We start from the raw sequence: 10,888 nt of genomic DNA, 5'->3' as shown, positions 1-10,888 counted from the left end.
TATGCATGAAGTGTCCGCTTACAATAGAGCGTAGACAAATGAAAAAATCCAATTTTGTGTCCGCGTTTGTTTAGGAGAATGCTTACACTTACGGGAGTGTTTAAAAGCACAGTTTTTACTGGCTGGGTGGCAAAACGGAATGAAAAATAGTGTCTGTAAATAGAGCTGTCTTCTGATGCGAGTGTCCGTCAGCGGAGACGTTCATTGTGTTTATTTCTTTTAACAGGCCAGGTCACATGAATAAGGAACTTTCATGCAGTTATGGAATGCAGTCACAATAATAACTACTTAGTTACGACACAGCACGACTGTTACGTTACAAGTGTTCAGAATAAGGATTACAAGTTGCACGTTCTAGATACTTAAACCAAAAGTCGCCGTTAAAGAATTTATCCTTGAAATGTAACCAAACTTTACCACGCAATCATTGGATTGACACTAAATCAAGTTGTACCAAACTCACGTTTGATAATTGGGAATATCGAGATGCGAACGAATCTTGAATCAGTTGTGTAAAGATTTAAGCGGAAGGATCTTATATCTTTATGACTCAAATCACTCAAAGAACAGCTAGATCTCTAGATTTAAGATAATCAAATCAGAAGTCGTCATATACAGGACTGGATCAGCAATTGCGATACGCCTTTTGGAACACGGTAAATTAAAGAATTGCATTGTCATCTCTGAAAAGGATCTTCAAAATTTTCTTCTTTACCTTTAACATCAAACGCTAAACACATTCAATGTAAGACGTATATCAAGATATATCCTGGTAAAGTATCTCCTACTCAATCGTTACCATGATATTCTACGTCAAACAGAACTGCTAGCTTCTTCATAACTACCTTTTTCCTTGACATCTCCAGAATCTATTGATCAATTTGCAAAACTTTTCGGCGGAAATGAATAAGATAAATTAGACAGCTTCATATCAGTTTTTCGGTGTTATTGAGTTAAGATGTGCGATATATGAACCCTCAAAATTTAAAAGAAACGTGCATTAAGAGACTCTCAGCACAGCGGCCTCAACAAGCTCTGAGTTCACCAGAGAACACTTAGTGGTTTAAACATTTATGGTTTAGAAGAGTTTTTTTTTTGAGCCTCTGACGCTTTCAAACGTATGTTTACATGTCTTGTGCTGTTGCGCGATATTTACTCAAACAGAGAGTAAGCATGTCTGATAGTCTCTTGAACTGGAGGAGCTGCAGAAATTCTCGTTTCATCTCTTTGTCTCTGAAAGCATAGATGAATGGATTTACAGCACTGTTCGAGTAATGCATCCATTTGACGATTTCCACCAGGCGCTGAAGATCGCGGCTTGCAGGCAAACACTGAGGACAGTAAACAGCAATCATTAAAAGTGAATAAAATGGAAGCCATGCCAGAAAGAAAAATCCAGATACCACTGTTAGGGTCATTGCCACTTTAATTTCTTTCTTTAATTGACTCTTTTCCCGGCAGGATATTCTACAGGTCCTGTCTGAACCAGGTGTATGGCGGCTCAGTGATATGGCGATGCGGAATATCCCAGCGTACATTGAGCTGATAATTACAAGTGGACCAAGAAACCCCACCGAAGTAAAACTCGGCGCGTAAAAACGTTGAAGCTTGAACAGTTTCTGTAGTGGAGTTGACGAAGCAATGAGGGCTGCCAATAGCCATGCTGATGTAATCGTTGCCGTGTAAACTCGAGACGAAAGGCGTTGATATAAGAATGGCCTTGAGACAGAAATGAAGCGCTCGACGCTAATGGCTGTTAAATGAAATACCGATGTCAGAGCGCTGAAAATATCCAAGCTAATGAAAAACTCGTAGAAAACCTCGCCTGTGCTGATTCCAAGGCCTGAGATGCAGATCCAAAGCGGTAAGGAGGCGACTCCCACGATGCAGTCGGAACAAGCCAAGCTGACCAGAAATACATTGCCTCTCTTTCGCAATTTTCGGTTGTGAATGAAAGCAGTCATAACGATTGAGTTGCCGATGACGATTGCAAGTGCGAGTAAAACTGAAAAGAAAACAAAGACGAGGGTATCCACTTCGGATCTGGGATGTAACGCGTCAGGCGAAAGTGAACTGTTAAGTGCTTCGGTTCCACTGTTGATCATGGATCTGTTTCGCTCTCCCATCATATTTCCCCTTTTTTCCTCACCTTGTTTCGCCTCGCGCTCAGCAAGTTTAAGAGAATAAAAATCAGTTCAAATCTAAGCGGAGAGTTTTAAATAAAAGTACAAACACATAAATCAAGCGCAGTTGGTGATTGACGTTTTAAAATCTTCTTTTCCGGTGTAAACAGCTGCTTGTCAGCTCTTCCTTTTCTTCTACCCTTTACTTAAATCAGTTTATGGAAACAACATAATTGTCACTTTCTACGGGTGTGAAAATATATTTCTTCGGGAGATTACTGTTGCAGCATTTGCAGATGAGCGGTTTTCTAGGCCTGCATTCCGATTACCGTATCTTAAGGTCGCAATATTTTACGACTGTACGTTCATTTCACTCGTCTCGATCGAATATATTATCAAGTAACTGTAGAGCTCATTTCCACCTTGTCAAAGAATACTCCATTTCAATAGTTTTACGGAAGTTTGGTTGACATAAGAACGTTCTAGTAATTGAAAGGGAATAGAAAATGAAACAGTGGCTGTCACTTTTTTTTCTCAGAGAATAGAGAAAGACGATAACTCTTGCAGTTAAGATACAAATCGTCAAAAGCTCTAAAAAGCGACCAACATATAATTGAATGGCCACAAATTTTATCATGTGAAACCTTTGATTTTGCCGATGAGGCTGAGGAAACAGAGGAAAGTCCAAAAGAAAAAAGGGAATGAAAAGTATAGAGATATTTGGAAATATTTTCAGTTGTCTAAATGTAAATTAAAAGCGTACTGTTGAAAGTTGTCTTACAAATAAATGTGGAAAAGTGATACTTAGAGTCGTGGTTTAATGAAACACAAATAAATCAAAACGTATACGGCCCTCAGCCATCCATTGGTTAACGCAAAGAACAATGACGCAAGTGAAGTAACTAAAAGTGTAGACTGAGATCGCAAATGTTTAAAAGGATCGGAAGCTATATCATCGCGGTGAAGCATAAGTTACAAAAATTCGATTTCTACACTTTATTAATACCAATAATGTAGAAAGTAGTACAGTCATAATGATAAAGAACATTTTCTTGAAGCATTTTAAGGCATATAAACAATCTCACGACATTTTTTACAAGCAAACGTCCTTATCAATAAAAGGCTGAAAGCATTGAAATGAAGATCAAGAGATTTGTAAAATAATACAATTCTCGACCTTTGATTTAGGGAAAAAATAAATACCTAATGTAATTTTCAACCAGTTTCGAGGAATTTATTCAAGCTGAATTATGAGAGCTTCATTTCTCAATTTATTGTTTTTTATGCTTTCGACTTATCCTTGTAGTGTGAATACTAATGTAAATATGGAGTATGATGAACAGGCTAGTTTGAGTTTCAAAGAACAGCGCTTCCTCATTTACTGCAAGCACAAAACCTTTTCTTGCGAGAATGAGTTTTAATTATGACATAAATATAAGAGACATTTATGGAAATCTTCGCATTTACCTTCTTTTAAAGCATGAGGCTCAGAGTATCTCGAAGATAGCCTTACTTTCATATTTCATTAGGAGGGCCACAATATCGATCAATTCATTTTTCCAAAAAATCGGTCAGTGTTATCTGTCGCAAGTATAAGGAAAAGTAAACATGTTCTTGACAAGGAATTGAACAAAAAACTTCCAGATAACCGGTAATATTTTATTCCTATTATTATCTCTATCATTTTATCATTTTTTATTTTTGGCGAGGTAACATTTCATTTTTTGTACAACGTATTTACATTATCAGTAAACAGTGAGGAAATTTCAGAACGACAACATCACTTCAGCTTGGTATACTGATGGAATAAATCATTTCTAATGTTGCCATAGTTTCTCTCTGTCTTCCTTCTCTCTTTTTTCTACTTTTTCATTTCCTTTTTTTTTTTTGGAACACAATAGTGGTCAGTTCCCTTCGAACACTGATGTCAATGCGCATTCATCAAAAGCATGAATAACAGAAATAGTTAATCAAAACACAATAGGGGCTGAAAATAGAAATTCGAATGAAATAAAGCGCCGTTTAACCATAAAAAATAAACACGTACACAAAAAAAAATTATTTAAAAAATGGATCAATGGCAAAGACCAAGAAATGGAAGACGAAACCTAAAATCGAGTGTAAGAGATTTGTCAAGGGACGCCAGAAATTATGTAATCACGTCATATCACGTAAAATTCCCATTTACGAGCTTGTTTTCTCAAAAGAAAATTGAGGTTCATTCAGACTTCTTTTAAAAACTAAACATGTCTTTACCCGTTTGATTATTGTTTTAACCGAGCACTGTTTTTCCATGCGTTTAAACCCAGAAGGACGCAATCACTCGTTCCTCACATCAGTCACGTGAATAAAACTGAGAAAAGAAAAGTAGTACCAAATATCTCTAGCTATATGAACGAATTGCTGTTTTTATGTTAGCGTTAAGGCAGGACAGAAAAATGTCCCGGCAATTGAAGAGGGGCGAAAGATTCCTCTAGCTTGTTTGTTGGTTTTTAAGTTCTATTGATTTCGTTTGAATTGAGCATCAGAAATAGGTTGCTTTAATTTCGAATGTACAAATCGAGAATCTCATGTGTATTTGGAAATTCCGGCTCCACTCGACCACTTCTACAAAATCTTTTAAAAGGACCCAAAAGTCTCGCGAAGGTTCGGCGCATTTCGGCATCACGAAAGGCATAGATGGCGGGATTGATTGCACTGTTTGAGTAATGCAGCCACTTTATAATGTCTACCATTTCATACTGAGCGTTGGACGAGGAAGGGAGGCATTGAACACAGTAGACATAGAACATGTTTACCACAAAGAACGGCGACCACGCAACGAAGAAGAATCCGGTCATCACGAGAAGCGTAAATGCGGCCTTGCGCTCTTTACGAACTCGTTGCTTGAGGTTCCCGTGCTGTGATGGTGCGCAATGGATTAACACTCGTGCAACGCGGAAGATTCCGATGTTTACAAATGTAATTACCGACAACGGGCCTAGGAAGCATACGGTAAACAATGCGGTAGCGTATACCTTTAGGATCTTCAACTTAAGCTTTTGTTCGTCATTGTCCCGCAAATAATTACCAGGATGTGAGCAAGCGACGAAAATTCCTAAGATCCAGGACAACACCGATGCGAACGCATACGGTTTGATGGAGAGCGTTTGGTGGTAAAACGGTTTAGAGACGGCTATGAAACGCTCAATTGATATTGCTATAAGATGAAGGTTTGACACAAGGGCGCTGAAGATATCAAGAGCAGTGTAAAATACCACAACGATGACACTTACTTTCCAGTTCATTATCGAGCCAAAGATTCGGATTGGCAGGGAGACACCTCCTACAAGGAGATCAGAGAAGGCAAGGCTCACGATAAGTGCATAGGCGCCAGTGTGAAGTCGACGATTTTTTATATAAGCTGCAATGACAAGAACATTTCCTACCACGATAATGAATATAAGAAGTAAATTAACCACAGTCCCTGCTTTCATTCCAATTCCAAGTTTTGCTAACGAATTTTTATCAGAGTCATTCTGTCCATTTTGAAGAGTAAAGTTCGTCATCCGACTTTTACTCATGACTGCGAAAAGCTCTCGAGCCAAGATCACTCGTCTATGCCGGCACGGCTCTAACAAACTCGTTTACATTCATGTTGACGTGATTTCTTTTTTATTTGTGATTCCTCATGTATTTAAAGATGAAATAATCAATTTGAGGATCATGCAGTATTTGAATAGCATAACCTGATTTATGAATTTCACCGTGGCCGAGCCTTTTAATAAAAAATCCACATCTTGAAAGTTTGTCATAAGTTCTTTACAACCATCAATTACAATTCCCCATTCACATCATTCGCAATTCATTTGGCTTCTGTTTTTCTGACAAGATATTTTTTTAGTAAGAATGTTTTAACATCGCAAAGTTCAAATAATACAGTGTTTCCATATGCATTCGGTCGGGTTTGAATGATCGCAATGCAATCACTTATCTAATGAAATAAGTTTGCGTGCGTTAGTGATAGGTAAAAGGAAATGAACTTTTATCTGTGCTCCTAGATGTCTTTCTCTCTCAGTTTCGCTTAAGACAATGGTTTTCATCACGGTTGAGGCTTCCGACATAGGAAATATGTTTTGAGCTATTACCTAAATTATTTTGAATGTGTAAATATAAAAAAACTTCATAACATCTAGCTGTGTATAAGTGAAATGAAATTTCGAAAACATTATGGAAATTTGCGGCATGCCTTTCGTTAATTCAAAAGAAATAAAGAGCTCAATTTTCTCCTTTTAAAACTGAACTAGACATCACGGTTCTCTTTTATACATGAATGTGTGCACATCTCTCACTTCCCGCGATCCTAGCTCATCCTAGAAATTGTTTGGATGCTCGAAGAGTTAAGCCATTGACTCTTTTTTTTAAAATTTATAAGATTACTGAAAATAATCTACTTCGTTTTGCTGCATTGAGAAAAATATGCGATGTTCGGCTTTTAGAGTTAAGCTTTATCTTTCCATCGACAGACTGTTTCTTTTATAACTCTGCCCAATAATATGAAATGGCTCATGTGCACAGCATCATTGAATTTGATTCTTAACAAAAAAAGATACTCAGCCTTGTAAAAATTTTATGCACTTACGAACAACTGAGACAGGCATGGAGATTTTACGGAAACGACCACATTGAATCAAATATGCTGCATCCTACATAAAATGAAATCACATTAAAAAATATTCATGCTGCAATCAAAGGGAATATAATCTTATCCCCTTGTTGGAGTTGATTGATCATGTTTTTATTAAGTATGACTGTTATTCATTTTAATTTGACAACCTGCATGGAAATGCACCAAAAGGTTGTTATGTTCTGCTCACAATGAGATCTGTGCCTTGGTTAACTCAATTAAGAACTGGTCGACATGAAATATACATTCTCTAAATCCAACTCTTTTTGTATGTGAAAATGATTGGCAAAGACTTACAAATACAATTTATCACTAAAAAAAACACGATTTTCTAAACTAATGTTGTTCAGAGATTTCATTTGAAAAACAGAAGGTTTAAGAGAAACTTTTGATTCTTCATTTTAGATTCATTTGATTTCCGCCCAGAGAAACTGTATTTCTCTATTTGCATTATTTGTCCCTTTGTAGCCTCTGAGATCGTTTAGGGGTTTACCTAATTCATGTAATAACAGCTTTGAGTGAATTTTTCTCAGTAACATGGCCTTCCGTGATCCTTCCAAGTTATAAGGGTGCCATAGCCAATCTTTGAACTGCCTTTTTGTCATTCTGTCCTCCTATTGAAATTCACTAATTATTTTCCAGGGAACCTACAGAGACTCAGCCTTTCTTACCTTTATTTCTCAAAACAATCTTCACGTAATAATTTTTTAGTTTATTAAAAACTTTCGGGTCAGATTTATGATTCTTCATGGGGTCCGGAATCATTATTTCTCAATTATGGCGCCAAAATACATTATGTATTTTACACAAAAGGAACTTAGTTTCTACACTGCATCGCTAATATATTGATGAGTTCCACCTTTGAACTTATGTTTCAGTGATGAGCAATATATCTGAGAAGGACACTCACAAACACGTGACACCTGATTCCGAATAAGGTCATTTTAGTCTAAAAGTCGCGAAAAAGCACAGGTTTTTTTAGTGTTAATCACTTTATAATGCCGTATCTAGTTGCCTTATCACTGGATCCCTTCCGTGCTATTGATTTGTGTGCGTTCTAATAGCTTCCAAGGTCATTTTCCGCCAAAATATTCTTCCAGTAACTCCTCTGCAGGTATAAAAGCGAGGTTGCTATAGTGCACGATGTCGTTCTTGACGGGTCCATGGGCTCCGTGAGTTCCAGTCCCTTGCGGATAAGAATCTGTTATGGGGAAGACGTCAAGTACGAGAAACCCAGCTCTGCACATCTGCGTAGTAGCATAAGAGTTGTACAGCAAAATTCGCTATAAGGGCAATACAAATTGATAAGTATCAATCAGTTGGACAAAAATAGAAATCAGTAACAAAATAATGTCGATGATGACAGCAATGAAGATGAAAATAATTAGTAGCAATCAAAACTATGGCAAAAAGGAGACCCAAACTAACAACTCTAATGAATGCAAGCGAATTTCCTAGTTCTCCTTCTTGGAATAGGATTTTATTTCCTACGAGGCGTCCATTTGATTTCAGTCATGAAATAAAGGTCGAAAAAACACGAGAGAGGAAAAATGAATTGCAAAAGAGAAAATACACATGGCGTAACCATGGTTTCGCAAACAGCTCGCAGTCACTTGCCTGTTGTGTAATAAACCTCTTATGTCCAAGATGAATGTTGCTTGCTTTTTCTTTGTTTATTGCTGTGGTTGTTTTCCATATAACTGTTCCTCGATAACTCCTCCACGTCCCATTCGTTGTCACATCATTTTTCAACACTCTCACTAAGCCAGCAATGAGTTTTTTGTAGCTCGTAAAGTTTGTGCTTTCAACAAAATGAAGTCCAAAGTTTAGTACAATAGCGCTGTTTTCGTCCATTTGAGGATCGTAGACAATGCGGCGAAAGTTTTCCAAAACTTTTTCATTGTTGTAATCTAAATTATCATATTGTCTCTTAGCAGCTGTAACATTATGGACAGGATAAATCCAATTATAACTGAAATTGCATCGTTTGAAAATGTTTCTACATATCCTTCTCTGTACCAGTGACTGGGCAAAGAAAACGTTGACAGAATCACCATAAACCCACAAAGTTCCCCTTTTTCTGCCAATGGGTCGCGTGTCAATAATGTCTAAAAAAAAAAGGAGAAAAAAGTTTTTACCAACAACCTTTAACTTTCACCTCACCAAATATTGGTTCACAAAAGGTTATTGGTTACCTAATTTGTTGCTTATTGTTTCCTCTCTCCACTGGTTTGACAAAATCACGAACGGAGCATCTAATGGAAAGCTACAATTAATTCGTACTTATGAGTACCTTTGAAATGTGGCTTCCATGTATTGCGCACCCATCGTCCATATCCGTCCCACAGAAAGTTGCATTTGACTTGACAACCTTTACTCCTTATTCTATCCATGGTTTCCTTTGATATGCTGGACATATTCGCTTACATAGAGAATAAAAAGTTCCTTCTTTGAATAACAGAAGAGCATTAGAAAATCGCCTACAGATCTCAAGAGGCTTGGGTAGACTTCTTAGAATTGCAAACCAGTTCCTTAACGAAACTTGGTCAGCAAGTTGGAAAGTATTTCCATGGTACATCAGTTTGGTGCAATCAATACCATACCTCACCAAATAATTACCTTCACGAAAAGTAAGCACCCGTCCGTAATTCGGGTATTGCATTCTTGTCAAAGCTCAGTCAATTAAGTCAACACAATACTTAGGAGTCCACTACTTCCTGAATTATGATCTTATATCATTGTTACAACCAGGCTAATGTCAGGAGAGACTGGCAGTAGAATTAAGAGCTAGCACATGCAACCTTGAACTGCTTCATTGAGTTGAAGTTTTCGAGAAAACTGAGGAACTTACCATTCTTAGCAGGAGGAATTGGTAATTCCACAGGACTCCCACCCCATAACGGCGCTTGAAGATAGTCCTTATTTCCTTCAACCTCTGGGTGCAGCTGATATTTTCCTTGTACATTGCCTTGGAAATGAGAAAAAAAGAAAGATGTGATCGGATCTTCAAGTGGTTGTGAAATATTTAATGCCGGACAAACCCCCACGCAGGTATGCAACATGAGCACATTTTATCGTTTCTAATTTTTTTTTTCCTTGAAGCATTAATCGAGCATGGTTTGTTGCGTCGAATGAGCAATCCAATGGTAATATGCAAAATACATGCATACTGGGAAATGAAACCCATCTTTGACTCACCAATAATAAACCAATCTACTGGAGGGTCCTTAAATCCATTGCATGAAGTAAAATCCAAAATGACGCTTGCCTTGTAGACTCCAGCTTCCATTGCAAGGAACAGAACTTCGTATGTTCCGTTTCCGTGATCAATAACTGTCGGAGAGATAGAGGCCGGTCCCCTTATAACAACCCTCCAAGAGTCACCACCCTCGAGTTTAGGATGACCCTCCTTCGTTTGAGACTGGATGCTAAAACGGCTGTATTGCCCGGCGGGTCTGATATCCCACAGTGAGATAAAGCTTGCATCTGGATCGGTGGCATTTTTTTCAATGTCTCTTGACGAGTTCCATGGCATTTTGTTTTTGCATGGTAAAATCATGGCCTGCCAATCCCGTCTCGCTCGTCTTTGTCGACACCAGTGTTTGGTGAAATCAGCAACTTCCTTGCTTGAGGACTCATTTACAATCGACGAGGATATACTATCTATAGCTACTATATCTCGTAACCGAATGGGTGTTTTGTGACCAGCCAAGTCCAGCTCGTTCTTCACTAAAGGTTTTGATAACCACAAAAATACGTAGATAACAATAAAGACAGCAAGAGAGATTTTGTAGAAGTCTCTGCTGGATCCTGTTGAGCGAGGAAGGACCTGGATTCGCATGGATTATCTGCACCTTTCGCTCTCTCAGTGTCTTGATTTTTGCGCGTTATCATTATATAGAACTTTGTGCTGAACAGAATGGACGAAATTACGTAAGAATGCACAGATTATTACGAATGATATTCCGTCACACCCGTTACCAAACATCATAGTGGAATCTGCAAACATGAAATATTTGCAGCGAATTATACACATGCAGGTATCCAAATGGTGCCAAGTAGTGTCAATTAATTTTTTCCTCTACTTAAACATGTGCGT

At 37.9% G+C, this 10,888-nt stretch overlaps 3 protein-coding genes across 3 annotated transcripts; all 3 read right to left on the bottom strand.

Moving 5' to 3' along the window:
* Nucleotides 1–1,124: 1,124 nt before the first annotated feature.
* On the bottom strand, nucleotides 1,125–2,129 carry LOC131782189 (beta-1 adrenergic receptor-like). The gene has a single exon (XM_059098904.2). The coding sequence runs from the start codon at nucleotides 2,127–2,129 to the stop codon at nucleotides 1,125–1,127; it is 1,005 nt and encodes a 334-aa protein (XP_058954887.2).
* Nucleotides 2,130–4,405: 2,276 nt separating this feature from the next.
* Nucleotides 4,406–5,789, bottom strand: LOC136282406 (histamine H2 receptor-like). Its single transcript, XM_066170048.1, has one exon. The coding sequence runs from the start codon at nucleotides 5,684–5,686 to the stop codon at nucleotides 4,664–4,666; it is 1,023 nt and encodes a 340-aa protein (XP_066026145.1). The 5' UTR covers nucleotides 5,687–5,789; the 3' UTR covers nucleotides 4,406–4,663.
* Nucleotides 5,790–7,835: 2,046 nt separating this feature from the next.
* Nucleotides 7,836–10,630, bottom strand: LOC131782275 (uncharacterized). The gene is made up of 6 exons (XM_066170068.1): nucleotides 9,988–10,630; nucleotides 9,641–9,757; nucleotides 9,501–9,506; nucleotides 9,083–9,211; nucleotides 8,407–8,897; nucleotides 7,836–8,072 (listed from the first exon to the last, which is right to left on the bottom strand). The coding sequence occupies exons 1-6, from the start codon at nucleotides 10,628–10,630 to the stop codon at nucleotides 7,863–7,865; spliced, it is 1,596 nt and encodes a 531-aa protein (XP_066026165.1). The 3' UTR covers nucleotides 7,836–7,862.
* Nucleotides 10,631–10,888: the final 258 nt, after the last annotated feature.

This window comes from Pocillopora verrucosa, chromosome 7, assembly GCF_036669915.1.
Source record: "Pocillopora verrucosa isolate sample1 chromosome 7, ASM3666991v2, whole genome shotgun sequence".
In the NCBI taxonomy this organism is placed as follows: domain Eukaryota; kingdom Metazoa; phylum Cnidaria; class Anthozoa; order Scleractinia; family Pocilloporidae; genus Pocillopora; species Pocillopora verrucosa.
Note: the sequence above shows the minus strand (reverse complement) of the source record. Positions and strands in the feature narration are given on the sequence as shown.